This window comes from Anabrus simplex, chromosome 1 (genome assembly GCF_040414725.1).
Source record: "Anabrus simplex isolate iqAnaSimp1 chromosome 1, ASM4041472v1, whole genome shotgun sequence".
In the NCBI taxonomy this organism is placed as follows: Eukaryota; Metazoa; Arthropoda; class Insecta; order Orthoptera; family Tettigoniidae; genus Anabrus; species Anabrus simplex.
In genome coordinates this window covers 672,200,416-672,226,845 of record NC_090265.1, presented here as the reverse complement: position 1 = coordinate 672,226,845, position 26,430 = coordinate 672,200,416, and the positions used below count along the sequence as shown (strand labels likewise).

Genomic DNA, 26,430 nt, shown 5'->3' with positions numbered 1-26,430 from the left:
CCAGAAAGTCCAAAATCACGAATAACAAGCATCAAAAGGGTTTTTATTTTATTTTATTTGCTTTACATCGCACCGACACAGATAGGTCTTATGGCAACGATGTGAAAGGCCTACGAGTGGAAAGGAAGCGACTGAGGCCTTAATTCAGATACAGCCCCACCATTTGCCTGTGAAAATGGGAAACCACAGAAAACCATCTTCAGGGCTGCCAACAGTGGGGTTCGAACCCACTATCTATCAAAAGGTTAACTGGAGCATCTTGGAGTTAAAGCAGCCGAGCATTGTGAGGAGAGCTTCACGCAACTGGAGCCCCAGCTGGGCACATCTTTGCCCCAAATTTGTTTAGAATTAAGAAGTAAAATGTCAACAATAAAATTTCAAACCCATACTGACTAGATATTTTATTTCAACAATATCTATCAAGCAATGTGTATTCTATGTCACTTTGTATGGGTTTTGTCCAGTTTTAATGGCCGGATACCTTTACTGACGCCAATCCTATGTGGAGGGATGTATTCACTTTTGTGTGTTTCTGTACTGGTTTGTAGTGCAATGTGCTGCACGTGAATGAAGATGCGTATCAAGACAAACACAAACACCCAGCCCCCAAGTTAGAGGAATTAACCACAGAAGTTGTAATCCTCGACCCGGTGCCCTTTGAACTGTAGGCCGGTACTTCTACCATACAGCCAAGGAGCCAGATGAATAAGATATTTGTCCATGAAATATATTTCCTCATACTCCACAATATTTGTCCAAGAAATATATTTCCTCATACCCCAAAGTCCTGGTTACATCAGTTACGACAGATAACATTCACTGGCACACACTTCCTGAGATCATTCTTTCAGTTACATTATAACGTAACGCTGTAGTACAGGTACTTTTCCCTGAGCAGAGATAGCATAATACATCAAGACAATGGATTATACAAGGACAGTAAATCATATACCATTATATTCCAGTATCTAAAATTGAAAAGAAAAAAAAAGTAATTAATCTGACACAGACAGAAACCCTAGGACACATTGCAGAGGTTGCATATGAAATTGTATTTTACACTACCTACACAGCTTTTAATCTGACAATGATCAAGTTTGTGTATGCACATCAATGAAATGCATCAAGATATGTGATGACAGATACCAAACTCCTTTTGTAGGATGTTTGGTAACTTGTTAAGTTTTTAAAAAAATTCTAGTCATGGACCAACTGACTCTTTACAATGCTCACCGCTGGTCATTCATATACAACGAATCTCAACCATTATCTTACTGATGGCAACTTACAAACATTCACACACAGATGAAGGCAAAACGGATGCATTCTCAATGAACCAGAAATATATAGTAGTAAAAAGCTTAGCTTGACATTCTAAAACTCATTCATGTATAAGTTCTCCAAAATAAGCAGTAACTGCCACCAGCTTCTTATCCAAAAAATTCTGCTCAATTTCAACTTGGCCACCAGGTCCAGCTAGGATTACCAACTGCGAACAGGAAAGAATAATTCAAATAATTAGAACAGGTACAAATTTTACCGAACGCTTGATAAACTGATGGTAAATGAGCTTCATTCCCTCCTAGTCCACTGACAGTAATCCCTTTCTCTTGGATGAAATTTCCTTTGAAATGTCCTCCCAACTAGCTTGTTCTAATTAATGCCCAGGCATTTGGATAGGAGTCCGTTGGCCATGATGATGTGTGGTTTGCAATCTTTGTTTATCTGTGAGCACGAACTTCGGTCAAGGAGATGGTAACTCCTTACTTCAGAGGCAAAGATCATTACACGAGTGTATGCATTCCTGTGTCCAGTGTGCGACTGCATGTTATGTCAAGAGATAAGAATTTCATAGTGTTCGTATTGTAGTGAATTCACTATTGAGATGAAAGAAGATATGTGATGGTTCAACCTTTCAATACTATTAAAATACGAAATGTAAAACTTACATTTTAAGAAATATAAATATATCTTCTTTCAACTTAATAGTGCATGTTATGTGTTGTATAGAGTGTAATGATGACGACGAAGCAGTAAAGGGAGGATGCAATCCAGTGTTGGCGCATAACTTACTCCTTGTGATACAATTCCTTTAGTTTTGCCAATTGCCACTTACATATAAACATCATAATAAATATGTAAGTTTGTAATATATTTTTATTGTATTGAAAAGGTGGCAATTGGCAAAACTAAAGGAATTGTATCACAAGTAGATCTTCAATACGGATAAAGAAAATGAAGTTTATAACCTGTAACTTACTCCTGCCGAATACCATCAGGTGTACACTCAAGGCTTAATGTCCCTATCCAAAAGATGAATCACCATCACATGCCCTCACTCCATGTGAGCACTGCAAAGAGGTCTGGAATTGAACCTAGGCTTTTGGGACGCCATCTAGTGATTTAAAAATTGTACACCGTTACCTCTCCTATCCTATCCTGCCGGCCAACATTCTGACCATGAACATTTGTTCCACCCACAGGACTTTCTAAGCTATGCACCGACACCAAGTTTCATCCTCTCCCAGCCACCACCACCAATGCACTGACCAAATAAACTAAGATCGTCACAGCAAATGAACTTGTGTCCATGTGCCTGGGCTTTAGAACACACATAATTTGGAACTACCCAGATTTAGTGAACAAAGGCCCCAAAAGATACAGAAGTACATAATAAATTAGGAGTGGTGTATATCAATCATGAGAGACCATAGGATTTAGGAAAATTTAAGAGACAAATATTCACAACAGCAGATAACCTTATGGCACTCTGTTAGATTACTTATCTTCAATTCAAATTTGATAAATGTAATACAGTTTTAATTAGAGAATCCAGAAGAGCAATGATAAGCACCAACAGATGAGGAGCTATAGGGAAAAAACCACCCACACACACACACACAAATGAATACAAATAATAAGATTGGTAGTGGCAAAGAGAGCAATCTAAAGGAGTGACCGGGGTCACACTCACAGACAAAAGCAAATCCCACCCCTTCCTAGATGGACTACTACTGTGTTTGTTTTGCCTGTGTGCCTATCCTTCACCACAGATGATGGATATATGTAAACAATTATTAGTGCTGTGCTTAAATATTTCTTGAGTTGTAAGAATGAACTTACCTGATCAGTGTTGACATTCCTTGGCACATAATAAGCAATATTTTCAGTTATATTTCTGCTGACATTATACAATTTGCTGCCTCCAATTGGTTCCATGATAGTTTCAATATCATATGCCTCAACATCAAGATAGTCCGGCCCGCCCCACGGTGGACTGAGGAATACTACATCACCCTTTAGTGATGGTGCTAGCTGCAGAAAGTCTCCAACAATAAACTCCACACGGTCTGCTACTCCATATACTGCAGCATTATGTTGAGCAAGAGCAACTTTATTTGGATCAATATCAATGGCAATTACTGAAACAAATAAATCCTTATTAATATGGACAGTAAATAAATGCTTGAACATTCATGAAACTGAGTATGGTACATTACTAAAATATATTAAATATTGTCATTCTTTTACAAATATAATTTTACCTTAAATATTTTAAACAAAGTCATGTGCTATAGTAATGAAAAGGTCTCATGATAATGCAAAGATGTATTATATAAGACCTAGGTTGTCCCTATTCTAACACCATCTTCCATCAACCTTGTCCAGAGAGATCATGGGCTGGGCAGTGGATCATTGACCTCCATTTCATCCTCTCCTTCCACTGCTCTTCTTTCTACATGGTTTCCATCTCTACTTATCGTCTTCCAATATCCTCCTTAATCTTGTCCGCCCATCTCATTCTCAGTCTCCCTCTTGCCCTTTTTCTATCACATCTCTGCTCCAGACTTACGCTTGGAATCTGCTTTCATTCTGATATATGGAGCAGAAACGTGGAAGTGGAGGATCCAGGGAATGGAAATGAAGTTCCTTTGAAGCATGCTCGTGAAGACGAAGAAGGACCGTACAAGGAGCACAGAGATACAGGAAAGGCTGGTGACAGAAAAGCTACAAACAGAACAGGGACCAGTAGACTGATGGAGTTTGGCCACGTTGGTAGGATGGAAATAATGAGAACCCCTAAAATAATGATGGAATGGAAGGTAGAGGTGAATAAAGTAGAGGAAGCAGTGGAGAGTAGAGGTGTGAATTTGGAGAAGAATGGGGGAAGAACAGGCAGAAATAGTGGTCATGGGTCTATTACCCCACCCAGCAAGCAATCGGACAGAGGGTGCGGAAGATGATGATTTGTTATATGACTGGCAACAGAAAAGAAATACTTTAAATGAATATGGAAACAAAGGTTTATCCTCATCCTCTACAAATATTCTTAAGGACTATCCTCACAGAAAAACAATGAATGGACCAGAACACAAAACATTGGAGCTTGTTGACAATGGTAATAAATGTAGTAGATGAAAACAATGACAAAAGAGGGCAAGGATAAATGTTACAGAAAGGAGGTTCTACTCTGTAAATTATTCACATCTAGTGTTACTTATGACTTAACAAAGGTATTTGAAATAATAGGGTCTTAATTAACCCACAGAAAATCCATACAATGATCAGTTTTATGAGGCCAAACATCAAGGTCATTGGCCCCATGTCCGTACAGATTTAATCGTGTAACTGGGTGGTATGACTGTAATAACATTACATTTAATAATTTAACTGAAAGATGATTGTGGAGAGTAATTTCATTCCAATTATGTTATTTCGTTACAGGGCAAAAATTAATAATAATAAGTAGAGTCTCGTTAATCCGAACTAATTGGGACCAGAGTCTGTTCGGATTAACCGGAAAATATTTTCTTTTCTATATGTTATTTGCTTTACATCCCGCTAACTACTTTTACTGGTTTCCTGAGACTTCTAGGTGCCGGATTTCTTTTACGTGCCAGTAAATCTACTTACACGAGAGTGACGTATTTGAGCACCTTCAAATACAACCGGACTGAGCCAGGATTGAACCTGCCAAGTTGGGGTCAGAAGGCCAGCGCCTCAACCATCTGAGGAAAATAATTACTACAATACAGTACAGTACATACTGTAATTTGAAATGTCCATTCTTTAGCAGTTACATTAATAAAATACTGTATAAAATTACAGTAGGGTAGTTAAGAACCCGTAGAGGAGAAAACAACAATGAAAATGACATTAGCGAGTGGATGGAAGCTGACTGTCATCAATTACAAAGAGACCAAGAAATTGTAGCTATGGTGGAGAACGAATCTGGAGTTGATGAGAACAGAGTGACGACGAAGAAGACCACAATGAACAACTAGTGTCACATTCAGATGCCGTGGCCGCCTTAGAACTTGCCATATGCTACGTCGAGAAACACTCCGCTGCTACGCCCACTGATGTGATGTTTATGAGATGCTAGTTTAACACTGCATTTTTGAGTAGGTTCCAATCACTACGGCAAAAGAAACTAACAGACTTTTTAAAGATAAACGACCAGTGATTGATAGTTTATGTGTAATTATGTTTACATTAAGTTATTCTAGTAAAATATGACTAACAAATTGTAAGTAAATCTTCATTCTATAATATGTTCTTTCATTTCAATAAGGAGAATTTTTTAAAAATATTTCAGTTCGGATTAACGGGACTCTAGTCTAATAGTAGTAGTAGTAGTAATAATAATAATAATAATAATAATAATAATGGAGGTAGCTTTCCAAACCACCCGGAACATATTTAACAAAAGGTGCTTTTCTATAAATACCAAAATTCACCACTATAATACTGCCGTCAAGCTGGTATCTCTATGCATCAGGATGCCATATCCTCAAATATCCTCTCTCAGAAATGTGTGCTCGCTAAGTTAGATCAAAAACAGAGAAAGATTCTCCACAACATTCTTGACCCAAACTACAAAAATGGTATGTACATAAGAAAATCCAGACAAGAAATCTACTCTAAGATAGAGAACATCACGGACACAATGTGCAAACGCAAGGCTCACTTCTACAGTCATCTACGATGGATGGACAACTCTCGTCGGATAAAACATATTTTTTACCGAGCTTGATAGCTGCATGTACAATATAACTATTTATAATAGTTTATTTAAATCCGCCTTGATCAATACACTCATTAAATGAAAGAAACATTATTTATTAAACCATACATGTTTCGGGAAATCTCAACCATTCCCTTCATCAGTCGCTTAAGTGCGGCCAGTATCCAGTATTCGGCAGATATGGGTTCGAACCCCACTGTCGGCAGCCCTGAAAATGGTTTTCCGTGGTTTCCCATTTTCACACCAGGCAAATGCTGCGGCTGTACCTTAATTAACACCACGGCCGCTTCCTTCCTCCTAGCCCTTGCCCGTCCCATCGTCGCCATTAAGACCTATCCGTATCGGTGCGACGTAAAGCAACTAGGAAAAAAAAAAACATATTTTTAATCATTTTGACTCAAAACCAAAAACAACAATTTTCTGGTACGTTAACATCAAGAAAGACCTCGCAGAATGGGCCTACGACCAGGTGACGCGCAAAAGCTAGACCTTTTCAGAACAAGCATCATGACTTTTGGGACTTTCTGGGATGCGAAGTGGACAACTGGTGCAAAGTGGTCGGATGAACGTCGTGCTTGACACAATGAGCTCATGAAAACCTATTGGATCGATCGAAAATTGAGTAAACGCCAGAATGTACAATGAAATTTATTGTGGTCCTTAGTTGGCCGATAAGCGAATAGTAAATAAATAAACAATAATAACAGTTTTGACTAATCAATCTTAAACAAAGCTCCTCCTTCCACAATGATTTCTACTCTCATAATACCCTTTTAATCACTCAAGAGTATATAGTTCCTCTCCATTCTACCCACTCTCTACCCCCTTCCCGACTCCATATGCAGTTTTATGCCATTCTTAACCAAACTCCTCTATTAAACTAGGTCTTTAATGGCCTTCCTTCCCTTTCATTTCTAATTCCATAAATTGTTAAGTATTCTCTCTCTTCACATTCACACACTACAGTATACTACTAACAACCACAAAACACGTACCAGTGAATGCATCCCTCCACATAGGTTTGGTGTCAGGAAGGACATCCGGCCATAAAAGTTCACATGTACGACACAGCTAACACCCGTGATCCCACCAGTGGGTTAAAAGTGGCAGAAGTAATATTTAGGTATTCTCTTTTAATTAACTTGTGTGATAAATAGTCCAAAACCATCAGTCAATTTCTTTTTCTCCACATTATCAAAGAAACATTTAAATCTTAATTAGTTTCTGTGTCTTATTATATACATATATGAAAAATGAAAACCTACAACCTGTTTTCCAGTCATTGACCAGGTCAGGTATGGAATGAATGAAGCAGATATAGGCTGTTAGTACGATGGGGTCGCCACTCCCAAAGTGATTATTAATGAATGATAGATGCTATGAAATGAGAATGGAGAGTGTTGTTGGAATGAAAGATGACAGGGAAAACCGGAGTACCCGGAGAAAAACCTGTCCCGCCTCCGCCTTGTCCAGCACAAATCTCACATAGAACGACCGGGATTTGAACCACGGTATCCAGCGGTGAGAGGCCGACGCGCTGTCGTCTAAGCCACGGAGGCTCAATATACATACATTTATATATACCTCAAATATCTTCTGATCCATAAAAAAAAAAAAAAAAGATATAAATATTCTGTTTTCAAATTCTTAAATTGTATTAAGGGGCTCATAAAATACTGTCCTATTCCTCTTGATCACACATGTAATTATCAAGAAACCAGTAGTAAATTTGTGTTTTAAAAGACCATACTAATTTCACCCAATAGAACAATTAAGAATCGAGCGACAAATTCAGTGATGTGAATATTTTGCAAATCACACCAGTACTTTTGGAGATATTAAAGGGTTTCATATGTGTGGGTATTAAGACAGAAAGCGAGGTTCCACTCGCACTGATGTCTGTGTATTGTTCTCCTGCATGACTCACGCTTTGTTGATAAACATATTTACCGAACATATTCTGATGATATTGTGCTAATAGTTATAAATTTCATTGTGGTCCGTATTGAAGTGGGATTACAGTAAATTAAGGTTATAAATGTCCACCTATTCAATACAATTGTCAAAATGTTTGATGGTCAGCCACACTCATCAGAATAAAATTAGAATAGACATTCACAAGAAACTAAATGGGTGAGTTTTGTTTTGCTTTAAATTTTAATGTTTAAATCAACTCAATTTTCTCAGATTTGCCAGTACTGAAAGAGTAAAGTACTTATTATTTATCCTATGCATTAAGGTGGTTTCATATATTTCTGCTGGGATACAAGACGAGGTGGAGTGGGAGAAATGTTTACAAACATAAGAGACGGCATTCTGCACATGTCACCCTTGTACGATTGTTTTAAATAGACTACTGCTGGAATGGAGGGAAATGTACTATAGCAAGGAGGAAAACTTTGACATGCTTTTATTTACGGCGAATGTAAAAGAAACGAAATGTCAGCGGTAACGTTATACGCAGAGAGGCATCCTTTGCGACAGTGCACGTCACAAACTACCCTTCGGAGATTGTGTAGGAAATTGTTATCTGACGGAAATTGAACGCCTTGTGAGAGAAACAGAAACAAACAACATGCGAATCAATGACAACAGACATTCTTGCAGCAGTTGCGCACAATCCACAGATGAGCACAAGGGACATTATGAGGAGCGCAGGAATAAGCCAGCCACGTGTCGTTCATATTTGCAGCGGCACAAATACCATCCATACAACATCACTTCACCAGCAACTGCATGATCATTATCATAACTGCCAACTTTTAGAAATAAAAAATAGGAAGATTTTTTAATTCTTGGATTTTATCACATATATTGTACCACAGTCTAGGTGAAAAAAAAACAGGTCAGGATAAAAGGCATACATATATACAGTTACAATGCAAATTGGCCATTACATTTGAAATCTTAAACTAAGAAAACATAAAAATGGTTACAAGAAAATGTACCTAATCATTTCCATTTATGACACATACGAATAATAATATTTATGTCACACCGACACACGTGACGAAATGTATAATAGTTTCCTTTAGCAGACGGTAAAATTAATGGAAATTTATAGGTATCTCTGAACACTTGGAGATAACGTTTTGTTAAATTTTTTGGCCATAACAAGAAGAGAAAATACTAGAAACTGTCACCTTCACAGCCACCTTAAATATAGTACATTCAACTCATTAAAATTATGCACTTAAATATGCGAAGCTGCCACATACAAAACAATTCAATATGTCTCATACATTATTAACATACGACTTTGACAGGGGAGATGGGGGGCATAGAAACGCAAGAAAAAACACGTGGCCTACAACTCCGATGTAACTACGCACATAAACAATGTTAATAGCACGCGAACCACACAGGGCTATCACAGCGCTAGCGTTCGAAGCGGAAGCTGACCGAACCATCAGAATCAGTCTAAGGGGTTCACATAACGTGTGTATGTAATGTCGTCGCCACATGTTTCATTTCAGGCTTGTGTCTATGTCATACACCTGTCAATGTCATATGTTACGTACACACGTTATATGAACCACTTAGACTGATTCTGATGGTTTGGAATGCTAGCGTTGTGTCACGTCCAGGGAGCCATCTGGTGGCGAATGAACGTATCATTTCCACTTCTATTATAACGTCTAAATTTTAAAAGTCATTGTTAAGAAGCCTTTCTCGTGGACAGTCAAGATTTCTTCTGAGGACGCAGAGCACAGTTCTCTGCTAAACATGAAGTATTTCACCTAATTTTCTTGACACGGCATAAGCCCAAAAGCCTACACAGTATCATGTCTATAAGTACAGACCGTGAAAGCATCAATGGCAACATGAATTATCACGTGTGTATAGATATTTTAACAGTTACTTTAAAGTGTACTTGTTTTCTTCCTTTTTGTGCAAGGTGGGGTTGGGTTTTTTTTTAAACTGAAACTAGATTTTCCCCCAAAATATTCAACTGTTGAGCACCATTCTGCAAATTCCAGCAAGGTGGTACACAGCCAGAAGAGATACGATTCCATGAAATAGCGTCTAAAAGGGAATTAACAGAAAAGTGGCAGTCAGCTATATCTAGGCAAGGTCCTAACAAAGGATATCCTCAGATTACTCTTGCATCTGTAGCCTTTACACCTTTTTTTCAGAAGGTGATTAAAGCCGTGAAAGATAGTGGATTCTTTGTGATAAGAATTGTGACGGACAGTCACATAACAAACTTCTTCATGTTTAGACATTTTGGACAACCTCCAATATCGAAATGATAATGTGCCAATCAATCTAGAAACACAAAATCAAGTTCTAATTTGAGAGTACTTGCTTCATGTTATTGAAGAGAGAATGGAGTGTGACATTTGCGTCAGCAACATCTCACTGCCTAGAGCTTCGACATCACTAAATGGGACTGATTAAGCATCAAGACAGAGGAGGACTTTGATACCCAAAACCTTGTTGCTCTGATGAAGCACCTGCAGAAGTTTGTTGAAGCTGGTATTCCCTACTGTTGGAAGTCCTTCAAACTTATGGGCGTAATACGAGGACTAGCTACTACTTTCCTTTCAGAATGTGTTCTGTTACAGTGTTAACTGATACTGCGTTGGCAAGAACACAAAATGTTAGCCGCCTGGTGTATCACTCCAAGCCTTCGTCCATGAAAATCTTTAAATTGTGACATGAAGAGGTCAACTACGACTTCATACAGGTAATATTATCGATATTCAATATTACTGATGTAATTTACGAGATTCAGTGAACATATGACTATACTATATAGTATTTTGTAGGCTGTCGTCATAATAACACGTTAAGAACTTTGTGCGTCTATGCCAGCCATCTAGCGGAGAACTTTTGTCACAGCCTATTCGCGAAAAAAAAGCATCAAATAAATACACTTGAAAATGAGGTTTCGTAAATTACACAAGCACGTAAGAATTTGTCCTTTATCCTAGAGGAAGAATATTGACTGTACTGGAGGTTATATTGGTCAAAAATAGGAAGTTAAATCGAGAGAAGAGTTAAAAAATAGGAAAATTTCCGGGTAAATCAGAAGGGTTGGCAGGTATGTATTATGAAAGGAGGGTGGAATTCTGTCGGTCTTGTGCAAGTACAAGACAACAGACAATTCCTCCAACGGGTTCTTTTCACCAACGAAGCCATGTTCAGCAACCATGGCAACGTAAACCTGAAGAACGTGCATTACTGGGCTACAGAGAACCCGTGCTTGCTGAGGCTGGTGGAACACCAGAGGCAGTGAAGTGTTAGTGTGTAGTATGGGATACTGGGGGACTTTTGTGATCTGTCCATACTTCATGGAACGTACATTCCCAAGTCACAGATATGCAGACTTTCTTGATGTACTACCTGTTCTCGAAGATGTTCCACTCAACATATGTACGTGCATGTGGTTCCAACAAAACGGGTGTCCTGCTCACTTCGCACTCATTACTAGGGAAGCCGTTAACAGATCTTTCCACGACTGGTGGATTAAGCATGGAGGAACAATTAAGTGACCAGCACGTTCGCCCAATCTGACTCCTCCAGATAACCTCAAGCACCGCAATCGTTGCAGCATGCCGTATGATATCGATGGAAATACTTCAGTCCGTGCATGCATCTCTCACCAAAATATTGCAGATGTGCATTTCGGTTGATTGTGTTTGTGAGCACATGCTATACTAATGAGAATACTAATAAGAAAATGCAAAACAAGCATCACCTTTCCATTTCCAGGAGCAACAGTACTAGACAAACACATTTCTGGAGACTTTCCTATTTATTACCATTGAAAATGTACACGTTCACAGTAAGTGTTCGAAATTCACCTTTAGCAATGGCCAAACTGTCCAATATAGACAATATTTAAAATAAATCCTTTCAACGAAACTGTATTCCTTTCTTCAGAAGGAATTTACCCTCCACAGGTAATTTTATAAAATGTGGGTTGCATAGATTGTCTTCCATTTTTCTGCTTTACATGACCCTTCCCTTTCTTATCGATATCTTTAGTTTTCAAGGGCACCAACTCTTCATTTTTTCTCTTCCAATGTATTTTGTTACGAACAGCTTCCACCTTAAATTAACAACCACAAGGACCATCACCAGAAGGAATTTCTACAATCCCTCAAAAAAGTTGAGTACATGGTATTTTATCTCTCTCAGCACATTTGCGCTTGTGTTAAACCATTTCACTCGGTTTATTCGAACATGTTTGTTTGTTGTTGTTTTGTTTTTCATGAATAGTAAACCAAGCAAGGTAGTATGCAAGTGTGGATGTGCCTGGAAGAGACTTATATTAATACCATACACTCAAGGACTTTCTGAACGACTGCACAATTCTCTGTGTGATGCATGTGTTTGAAACGAGGCAGAATGAAACAATGCTCCTAAAAATACCTGAACTTTTTGGCTGAACAGCGGTGTATGCTAGCATACCAACAGTAATATTTTCCCAACTCGACCCCTGCCTGTTGCTAACGTACATCGATCTTACATGTTGGCTTTAAGGAGGACCAAAGAGCCCAACAATAATGTTGTCCATTAAATTTGCATCCATCATTTCCAATGACCATGTCATTCACTGGATTTTGAACTCGTGTACTATGTACTCCTGAGAAGGACAATAAAATTATTACAATTCCACTGCATTATCTGGTCTTTTTCTGATTCAACGACAATGAAATAAAAGCTTATTCAAAATAAAAAGCAAATTTGCTACCGGTTTCTCTGTAATTACGTATGTGATCGAGAGGAATTGGACAGTATTTTATGAGCCGCTTAATACAATTTAAGAATTTGAAAACAGAATGTCTATTATATCTTTAACAAATCAGGAGATATTTGAGGTGGACAACTTAGCTGAATCACCCTGTATATAGAGAGCTTGTCATCTTTAAGTTATTTCTCAGATTATGCCTGTATTTGCATTTTGTCCATGTATATGTTAATTTCAAACTTTCCAACAAAAAAGACTCTTAACTCATTTACATACACATTCTTCTTTACATATCCAATAAATAAATAAAAAAAGGGCAATGACATTGTGGTGTAGGGAGCAAACAGAGAGGAAGTACAAAGTCAACTATAAATGTTGAATAAGTACTGTATATTCATTATTATAAAATTAAAATAAGTATGGAGAAAAGCAAGGAAACTGTGTTTCCTAGAAGCAAAAGAGAAGGGACAGGTCCTGAAAAAACGAGGACAATGACTCTGAAATTCTTAACAGCCCCAAGAACTTGGGAAGCGAACTGATGCAGGATACAAGACTGGACATAGAAATCAGTAAAAGAATACAGCAGGAAAATGCATTTTACCAGAATGTGAGGAACTTTATATGGAAGCAGGAAATGTAAGAAGGGTGATGTATAAGATGTATGATTGTCCCAGCAGCAGAGACTTGGACGTCGACAAAAAAAGTCAGGAAAATAAAATCCAGACCAGTGAGATGACATTTTTAAATAGTACAGTAGTATAGGAAAGACAAGAAAGGAGATAGTAAGAAATGAGGAAGTCAGAAAGGAAATTGATGTGGAAAACCTTTCCAACAAAATGGAAATAAAGTGTGATGATTTGGGAATTTTAAGAGATGAAAAAGGGAAGTACACCAATAAGGGCTGAAGGAAGGAGAACAAAAGGTAGATCCAAGCAGTATAACAACGGACCTGGATTGGGACACAGTTAAGGAGCAGCAATGATAGTTGGACAGAGGAAGATGGAAAGGTGCCATTTATGTCCCAACCCAGCTGGAGCTAGAGAAGGGAAAATGATGGTGATAAGAGCAGAGAATCTTTAGGCAAAAGAAGGTAGGAATTTCCCATTGGTTCATATTCCTCAATATAAGAATAGAAAATATAATATATTGATGTTACCCGCCTTTCTGGCACTATGTGAACTTCATAGTCATATTCCATTCCAGTATTTGAGCCTTAGCCATCTGAGTGGAAAGCCAGTAGCTAAACCACTAAACCACTAGAACATCCTTAACAATTTTCAAGAAAGCTGGGCATACCAATTAATCAACTTTTCTTTTTGGTAGGAGATAAAAATCTTTTATGCAAATATTTAAAACGTATTCTTCAACAATAATATGAGGAAATCACTTAACATGTTTCACACAACTGTCTAAATCAGTGAACCATAATATAGTACCAGTCCATTTCAAAGTCTGGACATGATTCATCACTCAATACAACTAAGTGAAGTTATACGTACTTACCTCTTTCACATGCAAAAGCAAATTGAATAGTATTTCCTCCTGAACCGCAGAAAGCATCAATAACAACATCACATTGGCATCTTTCAGCAATGTGTTCAGCAACGCGTTCAGGTGTTACTGAGAACCAACTCTCTGAAAGCAAAAGATTAATCTTTACATCATACATACATACATTCATACATCCATCATCATTACAGACCATTATGCTTTACAGCATTCAGTGTGCAAGCCTCTGTGAATTTACTAAATGTCGCCACAATCAGTGTTGCCAACTTAGCGGATTTTCCGCTAAATTTGGCGGAATTATAAGACTGTCGGCGGATAAATATATCATTTAGCGGACAGCAGAATTTTGGCAGAATTCTAGATTTATTATAGCGGAATTTAGTGTTTTATCCATTTCATTTTTTTTTTTAAATCGTACTCCAGTCTGTCTCCGAGCTACTCCGTATTTCTTGTCAGGAGCTAGCAGTCACTTGAAGAAAAGTTATTTGGATTTGATGTATGAGATCGTGGTATCATAAATTTGTAATGCGTTGGGAAAGGGTACTTATTCTCTTAGTTGACGAATGACAACAGATAATGAAACTGTGAGAGAGTAGCATTTGTATTTATGCTATGAAGGAAGACCGTTTAATGACTGGCCTGTTCTGTGTGTGGCCCTTGGGGTAGGGGATTCACCTAGTTTGCACCTGGCACTAAAACGCCTACAAGTTTTAGCTCGCCGACTCGCAGGCAGGGGGGTTAATCCCAGTGAAACTCACAGATCAGATGAGTGCAGATATTTACTTTTATTATTATTATTATTATTATTATTATTATTATTATTATTATTAGTAATAGTAGTGCTCGTTTTTATTGCTCATTATTTGAGATCGGATTTCTTGGTGGAATTTTAGCAGATTTTTTAGTAGTATTTAGTGGATCTTGAAAATATAAGTTGGCAACACTGGCCACAATCCTCTATTTGCAACTAGAGCTGTGGTCTCATTTAGTTCCATACCTCCTATCTCTAAAACATTAGAAACTGAGTCTAACCACTGTCGTCTTGTTCTCCCTCTACTTCTCTTATCTTCCACAACAGAGTCCATTATTCTCCTAGGTAACCTATCCTCCTCCATCCGCCTCACATGACCCCACCACCGAAGCCGGTTTATGCGTACAGCTTCATCCATCGAGTTCAGTCCTAACTTAGCCTTTATCTCCTCATTCCTAGTACCCTCCTACCATTGTTCCCACATGTTTGTACCAGCAATCATTCTCGCTACTTTCATGTCTGTTACTTCTAACTTGTGAATATCCTGAATCCACCCAGCTTTCGCTCCTGTAAAGCAAAGTTGGTTGGAAAACAGACTGATGTAAAGATAAATTGGTCTGGGAACTGACTTCCTTCTTACAGAATACTGTTGATTGCAACTACAAGCTCAATGCATTAGCTTTAATGCACCCTGATTCAATCTCACTATATTACCATCCTGAAAAAACACATGTCCTAAATACTTGAAATTATCTACTTGTTCCAGCTCTGTATCACCAATCTGACATTCAATTCTGTTGAATTTCTTACCTATTGACATCATTTTAGTCTTCAAAAGACTAATTTTCATACCATACTCAATGCACCTATTTTCAAATTGCAGGCTTTCGGCACAATCTGCCATTAAGACCAAGTCGTCAGAATAGGCCAGACTGCTTACTACATTTAGACCTAACTGAATCCCTCCCTGCCACTTTATACCTTTCAGCAGATGATCCATGTAAACTACGAACAACAAAGGTGAAATATTACAGCCTTGTCTAACCCCTGTAAGTACCCTAATCCAAGAACTCATTCTACCATCAATTCTCACTGCATCCCCATTATCAACTTAAATGCCTTTGATTGATTTTAATAATCTACCCTTAATCCCATAGTCCCCCGGTATGGTGAACATCTTTTCCCTCGGTACTTTGTCATATGCTTTCTCTAGATCTATGAAACATAACACAAATGTCTATTCCTCTCATAGCATTTTTCAATTACCTGTCACATATTGAAAATCTGATCCTGACAGCCTCTCTGTGGTCTGAAACCACACTGGTTTTCATCCAACCTCCTCTCAACGACTGATTGCACCCTCCCTTTCAAGATGCCAGTGAATACTTTGCCTGGTACACTAATCAACGAGATACCTCGATAGTTGTTGCAATCCTTCCTGTTCCCTTGCTTATAGATAGGTGCAATTACTGCTTTTGTCCAACCTAAAGGTACCTTACCAACACTCCATGCTAATCTTATTCTATGAAGCCATTTCATCCCTGCCTTCCCACTATACTTAGGTCTAATTTCATTTATTCCTGCTGCTTTGTGACAATGGAGTTTATTTACCATACTTTCCACTTCCTCAAGCATAATTTCACCTACATCATTTCACTCCATCCCATGAGTTCCGTTGTTCGCAACACCACCATGAAGATTTCCTTTTACATTGAGAAGATTTTCAAAATATTCCCTCCACCTATCCAGTGATTCCCTGGGATCTATTATTATTATTATTATTATTATTATTATTATTATTATTATTATTATTATTGTGAGTTCACCTGAATTACCCAAAACACTGTTCATTTCCTTTTTCCTTCCCTTCCTAAGATTCTTTATTACTGTCCAGAAACGTTTCCCTGCTCCTTGACCTAGCCTTTCCAGGTTATTACCAAAACCTTCCCACAACTTCTTTTTGGATTCAGCAACTATTTGTTTCGCTCTGTTTCTTTCATCTATGTAAAATTCCCTGTCTGCATCAGCCCTTGTTTGAAGCCATTTCTGCTAAGCCTTTTACAAGCTGCTCTCATTTCATCATTGCACCAAAATGTCCGCTTTTTACCATCTTTACACACAGATGTTCCCAGGCATTCCCTTGCCGTTGCTACTACAGCATCCCTGTATGCCACCCATTCTCTTTCTATATCTTGAACCTGCTTACTATCCACTGTTCGGAACTTCCTACTAATTATATCCATGTACTTCTGCCTAATTTCCTCATCCTGGAGATTTTCTACACTTAATCGTTTACAGACAGATTTCACCTTCTCTATCCTAGGCCTAGAGATACTTAGTTCACTACAGATCAGATAATGGTCTGCTTCATCGAAAAATCCCAAAATACCCATACATTCCTAACAGATTTCCTCAATTCGAAGTTGGTTAAGATATAGTCTTATTATGGATCTGGTACCCCTAGCCTCCCATGTGTAGCGGTGAATAGCCTTATGCTTGAAGAATGTATTTGTAACTGCTAAACCCATACTAGCACAGAAGTCCAGCAAACGCTTCCCACTCCCATTAGCGTCCACATCTTCCCCACATTTACCAATCACCCTTTCGTATCCTTCAGTTCTATTTCCAACTCTCGCATTGAAATCGCCCATTAACACTATCCTATGCTTGCTGTTGACCCTGACTTAATGCTTCAGAAAACTTGTCAATTTCATCCTCATATGCACCCTCACATGGTGAATACACTGAGACAGTTCTCGTCCTAATTTCTCCAACTGCCAAATCTAACATCATCATTCGCTTGTTTACGTGCCTAACAGAAACTATGTTGCGTGATGGTATTCCTGATGAATAGCCCTACCTCAGACTCTGGCCTTCCCTTTTCAACACCTGTCAGTACACTTTACAATCTCCTAGCTCTTCCTCGTTATCTCCCCTTACCCGAATATCACTTGCTCCTAGCACATCCAGGTGCATCCTCTTTGTTGACTCAGCCAGTTCTACTTTCTTTCTTCCATAAGCCCCATTAATATTGATAGCTCCCCATAGAATTCCACTTTGTTCACGAAGGTGTCCCTCGCCTATCAAATGGGAGTGGGACTCCGTTACTCCCATAGATCCGAGGCTTGCTTAAAATGTTCTGAGCTCTGTAAATTCATGAAGCAGGATGCTACCCTACTTACGCATAGTCCAAGTGAGGATCTCTCATGCAACGGGTTAGGGACCAGCGGTGGATTGTATAGCCTCAGCACATGGAAGGCCATGACTCGGAATGTGTCCGAGATGCCCACTCCCATTCCATAGCAACTGGCATCCCAACTCTCAGGACCACTTACTAGGCCACTCAGCCGTTGCCCATGGTTCACGAACTAGGATGCGAGTACAATAACCCACACCATGAACCATAATAAACATTAATCTTTTCAAAGAATAATTCTAAGGAAAGTACCAATCATAAAAATGTTAGCATTATCAAAAAGGGTTTGATCCTACCCTTCAAATGAACTGCAGTCTAAGCAATGGACAACACTGTCATAGTGTACATGGCTCCCAGACTTAAAATAGAGAGCATGAATGCATTGTGCCCAAGGACTCAGTATGAACTTCTCGTTATGCAGATTTACAGAAAATTAGGTTCAGATAAATGGAGAAAAAATGTTTTTCTTTTACAAGTTGCTTTACGTCGCACCGATACAGATAGGTCTTATGGTGACAATGGGGCAGAAAAGGGCTAAGAGTGGGAAAGAAGCAGCTGTGGCCTTAAGGTACAGCCCCAGGATCTGCCTGGTGTGAAAATGGGAAACACGGAAAACCATCTTCAGGGCTGCCGACAGTGGGGTTCAAACCCACTATCTTCTGAATACTGGATACTGGCTGCACTTAAGCAACTGCAGCTATTGAGCTCAGAAATGGAGAAAAGCAATCTGATTCATGGTTGGAGTGAAGGAATATTCAATGAAACGTGAAGTGCACACATTCTCACAAACATTTCAGAGTATGTTAGTGATCTATCAATGCCAAGTTTCAGTGCTGGAATGACCCACCCACAGACAAGAGTGAAAGACAGACCTGTTTATTCTGTTCAGAGTGTGAACTCCCAATCCTATCAGTGCATCCATAGCACAAACAGGTCGAATACTATGATGAACCAAGTTATCAGGATCCAAAGGAATGGCAAACAAACAAAACAAAAATACACTATTCAACTCCCCGGCTCCTCCCCATCAATATTCATACACAGTACACAGGCTGTTTTACTCGGCAAGGTAGCATCCCTAGATCGTGAGTGTCATGACATCCACTCACAGCCTGCTTTGGGACAGACAAGACATTGAAGTATTGGCAGTAACCTTTCTAGTATGATAATGTGTGAAGCATGAAACATCAAAACTGACCATTCCTTCTATCTCTGTTACCAAAGGATTCTTCAGCAAGATTAACAATGCAGGAAATTAATAAGGAATATAAAATCATAAATATTTCCATTATTATATGTCAGAAAGTATAAATTTGTACATAAGATGAAACATTTTATTTTCTAGAACTTTTGTTATATAGCATTTCTCGATACAAGCAATATCAATGGAGATATTTCAGAATTATTTTTGAGACCTACTCCTAAACTACTATTTCACCTTTGTAAACAAAATTATTTGTAAATAGAGGCAAGATTATTTTCCGAAGTGCGATAACGCGATTTAATTCCACTGCGTGTTTACCCTGGATAACTAACCCCTTCATTTCATACAGATGTTAAATCTCAAAGAATGGAATAGCAAAATAATGTGAAATTAATTTATATCGCTAATATATGAATCCAAATACTTTTCATTCTGTTTGAGTGATTAATGGATTTTATGTAGTTTGCTTGTACATTTTTCCCTTTATTTTTGTAAAGTTCAACCTACTCAGATATCATGCATTTATCGCTAGATGTCAGCTGCCTCAAAAAATAAATTATTTTTCATTAGGAATCTATTAACATGAATACAATCGATACTGGTATCTCTTCATGCTTCAACTGTAATATCAGTGTGAGTGCTTGCCGTGGCCCTGCTATTTCTGCATCACGAGTCTTTATAAAATTAAAGTTATGCAAAGTATTTTTCATACTCAAAGACTTTGTAGTTACAGTTTCTACATCATTACTTTCTTTGGTAACAGTGTGTTTGAACTTTAAGTTTCCATTAAATTACAATTGAGCGAGTGGTGCAGAAAGGGGATCCGGCACACGGGCTGATGCAACATGAGTCGCGTTGAATACTTTGATAGTGATACAGTAGAATGAGATGCTGAAACCAAGTGTCCGTGTTAAAACTCAAGCACCCAAATTTAAAAACAAAGGATTTTACATAAATGAATTAATCAATTGTAGGGCAAGTTCTGCAACTGCCATGAAGAGCACGAAGGGAGAGACATGTACAAAACACTTGGAGAGCAAAAAACACGAAGTTTGAAAATACTGAGCCCAATCAGCCGCACCAAAAAGACAATGAAGACAATGAGCAGCATTGAAGATGGCAAAAAAAACTGATGGCTTTATTGCTGTTTTACTGTTGTTTGAACAGAAGCATTCCTTGGAAAAGCTGGATAATTCAAAACTTTGCACGTGGATGAATAAATACGTTAAGGGCAGCAGTGACTTTCCTTCAGCTGATCGGCTACAAAAAATAAGAGCATTCCGTTACTGAAGGACAAGGAGATGAAATCAAAGAGCTTCTGAAGGATCAATACATTGTTGTGGTGACTGATGAAACAAGATGAATTACTGCATGTTCAACATATTGTTCTCTATCCAGAAACTGTCTGCTGAACCTACAGTAACATTGATAACTTCTGTGGGGGTAGACAATTCAAATACTGCGTCATGTCAGAGAGCCACTGTTGATACATTACACAAGTACAGTGTTAATTTTGACAAGGTGACTGGGTATGTTACAGACAGTGCAAGATACATAACCAAATCTGCCAACACTCTGCATGGTTTAATTAATGAAGGTCTCATTTATTCAATGTTGGACCTGTAAAGTAAATAACATTGGTTCTTTCCTCCGAAATGAATTAGATGAGCTAAACAATCCTGTATCTAAAGTGAAGGCTAGCTTCCTAAATACAAGAAAACTATGATACATATATTTATCATTTCCTAGAAGGAAAGTATGGGAATAATTTTGATAAAGTGAAGTTGTTCAAAATTACAACTGTAATAAGACTGAACAGATGGTTTAAATCTGTTTTGTATGTCAATAAATATCTCCAGGATATCTTGGAAGTTCTTTGAAGAATTGGGAGAAGGAAACTCAGGAGTGAAAATCCTGAAAAATATGGCTGAGAAGGAAGGAAATGCTGTTCAAAGTGCAAGCAATGTTTGTCTCCAATTGCTGTGCAAAAATTGGGGTGAAACATTTCTTAAAATGCTTTTCCTATCCCACCATTCATCTGCTACTTGCCAAATTACGTGACTTGCTCAAGAAGCTACAGCTGCTGTCACATGGAGTTTATTCTGTAGAACGGAAAACCATACTTACAACACTGTCGCCAGTTTACCACTGAAATGTGGGGAGTAAACATCAATGTTTAGAAAACAGTGTAGTTGTGTTTCTGCAAAATGAAGGAACCTCTTGCCAAATATTCAGCAAAATATATACTGGAACAATGTGGTTTCCTTTTCAACCCTCGGAACATAATATAGACAAGAGAGAGTTCTCTTACAGCGCATCAGAAGAAATAGCCATCTCTGAAGGAACTGAGTGAGGGTGAATTCGTGGAAGGCTCCTTGGCTTCTTTATTTTGGGAGAGTTGATTAAATGCTACAGATGCTAGTTTCTTTTTTTTTCTTTATTTTTGCTAGTTGCTTTACGTCACACCGACACAGATAGGTCTTATGGTGACGATGGAACAGGATAGGCCTATGAATGGGAAGGAAGCGGCCGTGGCCTTAATTAAGGTACAGGCCCAGCATTTGCCTGGTGTGAAAATGGAAAACCACGTAAAACCATTTTCAGGGCTGCTGACAGTGGGGTTCGAACCCACTATCTCCCGGATGCGAGGTCACAGCTGCGTGCTCCTAACCGCACGGCCAACTCGCCCAGTATGCTACAGATGAAAGTGGTGGTAGGTGTATGTAGACAGCAGGTCTTGCAGCAGTTGTGTTCACAAGGAAAAGAGACAGAAAGGAGTGGGGGTTGGTGTGATTCGTAGAGAGTGAGAATGTTTTTGAGGTCCGGTGGCTTTTGAAAGTGACAATGGGGATTCTTGGAAGAAGATCACGGGAATGTAGTGAAGATGAGAGAAGACTGAATGCTTGTTGTAAAATGGGATTGATTTTATAGAAGCCCGGATGATACAGGTACTGGGTTTGGTACCCAGGTTGAATGTGACTCGTAAAATCAAGCAACTGAATAGAATATGGGAGTGTGCCATGATTTTCGCTGTGTTTGGGGCAATCCCTCACTGTTGTTCACCCGAATAGAGTTAAACTATATTATGTTATCTTATATGACAGCACTAGTGCAGTTTTTTTTAATGTTTTGTGTAAAGAACTGATACTTACCAGTATCCATCATGATCCCTTCGTCAAACTTAGAAAATAACTGATATCGACGAATCCAGTACTTCATTAAACTAGGATTTGAAGCAATTTCTTCAGGAATTTTAGACATGTTCTTTTTACTTTTTTTCTTCTTTTTCTTTTGCTGAGGTTTCTTTACAAATAACTGTTCATCACCACTGCCTTTATCAGTAACTTCTTCTCTATTAACATCCATAAGAATGTTACTTTCTTCAAATGGAGGGAGTTTTGAGTTCATATCCTCATTTTGATCACTGTCTAAATCCATTTCCTTATATACTTCTGGTTCACTATTAATGACAGTGGATTCTTCCAAGGGAGCACTCCCTACTACGTTGCTATCACAATCACAGGGAGACGATTGTAGCCTTTTTTCTTTCTTTAGCATTATCTTAGATCTCTGACTGGGAGACATTTCCTCATCCGAACTTGAGTGAGCATCATAAGCAAGATGACTGCTGTCCAACGAGCGACATGTCTCGTTCTGAAGAGAATTACCAGTTTCATCTGAAGATTTAGCAGCATTTAACAACTGTTTTACCTAAAACAAAATAAAAACCATCATAACACACTGCTCTGATACCTCTAAATGGTTATTATCTAAATCATTTGAGAGTGCATTAACCCAATCGCTTCAAGTTTAACAGTCCCCCGTGCTCACTTAGAAATCAGATTTAAATCACCCCCAATATGAATAAGCCACCTGGTCAGAACCACTGTGCACCACTCTGAAATAAATACCATAAATGGAGTAGCAACCAGAATTTTCATGAATAGTTTTCAGTGAAGCACTCAAAATAATTGTACTCGTTAACAATGGTGTCTAAACGAAGATTTTATGTGGTAAATCTCGAAACATTTGGGTATATGTAGAGGCACCACACACTTTTTGGTGTCTCAATATATTTATCATTGCTCCAATATAATTGAATGCGAGGCTTACGAACCTGGGATATCAGAATGCAGAGGGCAAAGTAGGCCTTTATTTCGTCCTCATTAGTGTCAAATCACTTGTCATCGTCGATTCTTTTTTCCTATCGGGGTCCGACAATTGTTCTGTAGCGTAAATATTTGTTTCGTATGCAATGTGGGAAAACAACGGGTTCATAAACTCCAAAAACAGAGGGAACTCCGATACAGAATTATCTAAATATGTCTCTTGGTTCTCCTGACGCCCCTGGAGAGCCTGTAAAGTGATGAATAATTAGTTGGTTATCACTAGTACGAACCCACACACAATCAATATGTTTGCTTTCGCGCGCAGGGCATTAGGTATGATTTCACAGTCACTCGTATCAGATAAAACTGTCACTTTCACTTGAAATCCTTTCTTCAATATTATCATAATTGCCATTACTGTCCTCCAAATCTAAACACTTTAAATTAACTCAGCATTTGCAATGCTGACATTGGCCTTTACTACGCCCAGAGCCATGGCTAGGAGACTGACTGACATCTGATGAAATGTTTGTGCTTTCAGAGGTGCGCATACTGCAACAAGAATGCTGCAAACTTGGAAACATTAGAGGATGTTGCCGCAAGTGTTATAGCACCAATTTCCTAGTCTTCGAAGCCAAGATAATACAAGAGGAATGCACTCTCACTTGGAGCCTAGCCTACCTAACTTATGTCCCAAGGTCGCTGAGCTGTTCTCAACTTATATTTGATCACCCCTGCAAGGGTTTCCCTTCTGCGACTTCTATAAACAGAACAGGAATGTAGCCTGTTTACAGCTCTCCTTCTAAGAACTTGCACCATAATTTATTGCTGTGTGAATGTCTCCTCATTTGAGTTGAAGGCCTGGCCAATGCTTGTGTGAATGTCATACGAGTCAAGTGGGTTAAGTATGGAACATATTATAAGAATAAACATGTGTTTTTACACAAATGTGTCAACTCTTCAGAAAACTATACCCAACATCATGAGGTATAATTTTATAGGTCAGAAAAAAAATCATAAAAATAACATTTTTGGCAAAAACTCTAATTTCTAAAAGCTAAAAACTTTTAAAATCCAATTTTTCACTTTTGAAATTAATATTTTCAACATTGGACATAGTTTCCTAGACAATGAGCTCTATAAGAAATCGTTTCGTAGGAGGGGCCACATCAAGAGATTAAATGAGCCCGGAAGACATCTCACTAATGACAAAAATTACAAAGAATTCTCAAAATTTTGTCACACAGGATTGTAGCAATGAATGGAGTAATAAATATACATTTTGCATGTAGAAAATAACGTATCTAGTTGGTAAAAATTTCCTGTCAATATGATGTACACAGGATTCCTCAACATTACAGAATATCCCTTAATTACATTTTAAAAGAGAGCATTTTTTCAAGTCCCAGAAGTAACATAGTATTCTATTCAATCTCCAGTGCAAGAAAAATGAAACCATTTCAGAAAGAGACATACTGCATGTGAAGCAACTAGTGAGCTCCATAAGAAACCTTCACACCATAAGAACCAACTAACAATGGACTCCCAGTAATTCACTTTGCAGTTAATTTGCAGGTCTCGAAGACAGTTTTTTTTTAAATTTAAGAGCAGCTAATCATCGCATGTAGTAAAATAATATCTCTGTGTTGTTTAAAGGAATTTTATTGTGATATGATGATGCATACATTTTACTACAAAAAAATATTTTAAGATAACAGTAAACTGTGCCATTTTAGAACATAGAATTATAATTATACATTTAGCTGAAGATGGCCCATAAAAAGGTCAAAACTAACTGTTATGTGACAAGAAATATAAATGCATATCTTTGTATGTATAATGTATTGATTAGGAGGTAACGTGCCATCCTTATATCTTGTGAACGATGCATAGAGAAGTTTTTCTCAGTGTTACAGTAGGCCAACTTGCGTTGTATACAAGAAGCACAATATATATAACACAACTTAAAAGTTTATTTTCTTGCAATCTTTCATACAATACACAAATTAAAGGAACTTGAGGCTTGCTTCTTATTGTGGAGCACACACTAAATAATACCATGAGTAAGTTTGCTGTTTGAACAAGACGTATTTACATTTATACAACTTTGGTCCTATATGTACAATTGGATCTGCACAATATATATAACACAACTTAAAAGTTTATTTTCTTGCAATCTTTCATACAATACACAAATTAAAGGAACTTGAGGCTTGCTTCTTATTGTGGAGCACACACTAAATAATACCATGAGTAAGTTTGCTGTTTGAACAAGACGTATTTACATTTATACAACTTTGGTCCTATATGTACAATTGGATCTATTCTGATGATATACAGTGTCACTATCATGTGAAAGTCTCTGATAGTTGATGGCTCTCTAATGTCTGGAAGTCTGGCCTGAACGTAATGCAAAGGTCTTTCTAGCAGAATACTATAATGGCGTAGGCTAAGTTATAAGGAAGGCGGGAATCTTGAGGCGGTAGTTAGTCCAGAGGTGAGACCTCTCGATCAGAGTTCAGTCCGCCTATTCAGTCCACATTTTCAAGAGGGGTACCTCCGTGTCTGACTTACGGCATAGAGCTGATCGCTGGACACAGCTGACTGCCTACAGCGGCAGAATCGGAGCTCCAATTTATACTGGCTGGCTGGCTGACGTCACAAGTCATGAGTCAGTGCGCTAGCTGGACACACACGCACATTTCAGGAGCTTCGATGCGTGAGCAGGTTGCATAGCTGCAAGACGGAGGACACCACAACACATACTGCAACAAGAATGCTGCAAACTTGGAAACATTAGAGGATGTTGCCGCAAGTGTTATAGCACCAATTTCCTCGTCTTTGAAGCCAAGATAATACAAGAGGAATGCACTCTCACTCGGAGCCTAGCCTACCTAACTTATGTCCTAAGGTCGCTGAGCTGTTCTCAACTT

The 26,430-nt window shown here is 38.3% G+C and overlaps 1 protein-coding gene across 1 annotated transcript in view; it reads right to left on the bottom strand.

Annotated features, from left to right (window-relative positions):
• Window positions 1–444: 444 nt before the first annotated feature.
• Tgs1 (Trimethylguanosine synthase 1) overlaps window positions 445–26,430 on the bottom strand; it is a 95,796-nt gene continuing 69,810 nt past the window's right edge. The window contains exons 7-10 of the mRNA XM_067135869.2: window positions 22,541–23,099; window positions 14,232–14,363; window positions 3,124–3,422; window positions 445–1,489 (exon numbers count right to left, since the gene is read on the bottom strand). Of these exons, the coding sequence (XP_066991970.2) occupies window positions 1,382–1,489; window positions 3,124–3,422; window positions 14,232–14,363; window positions 22,541–23,099 (1,098 nt within the window). The 3' untranslated portion in view covers window positions 445–1,381. The remainder of the gene's footprint in view (window positions 1,490–3,123; window positions 3,423–14,231; window positions 14,364–22,540; window positions 23,100–26,430) is intronic.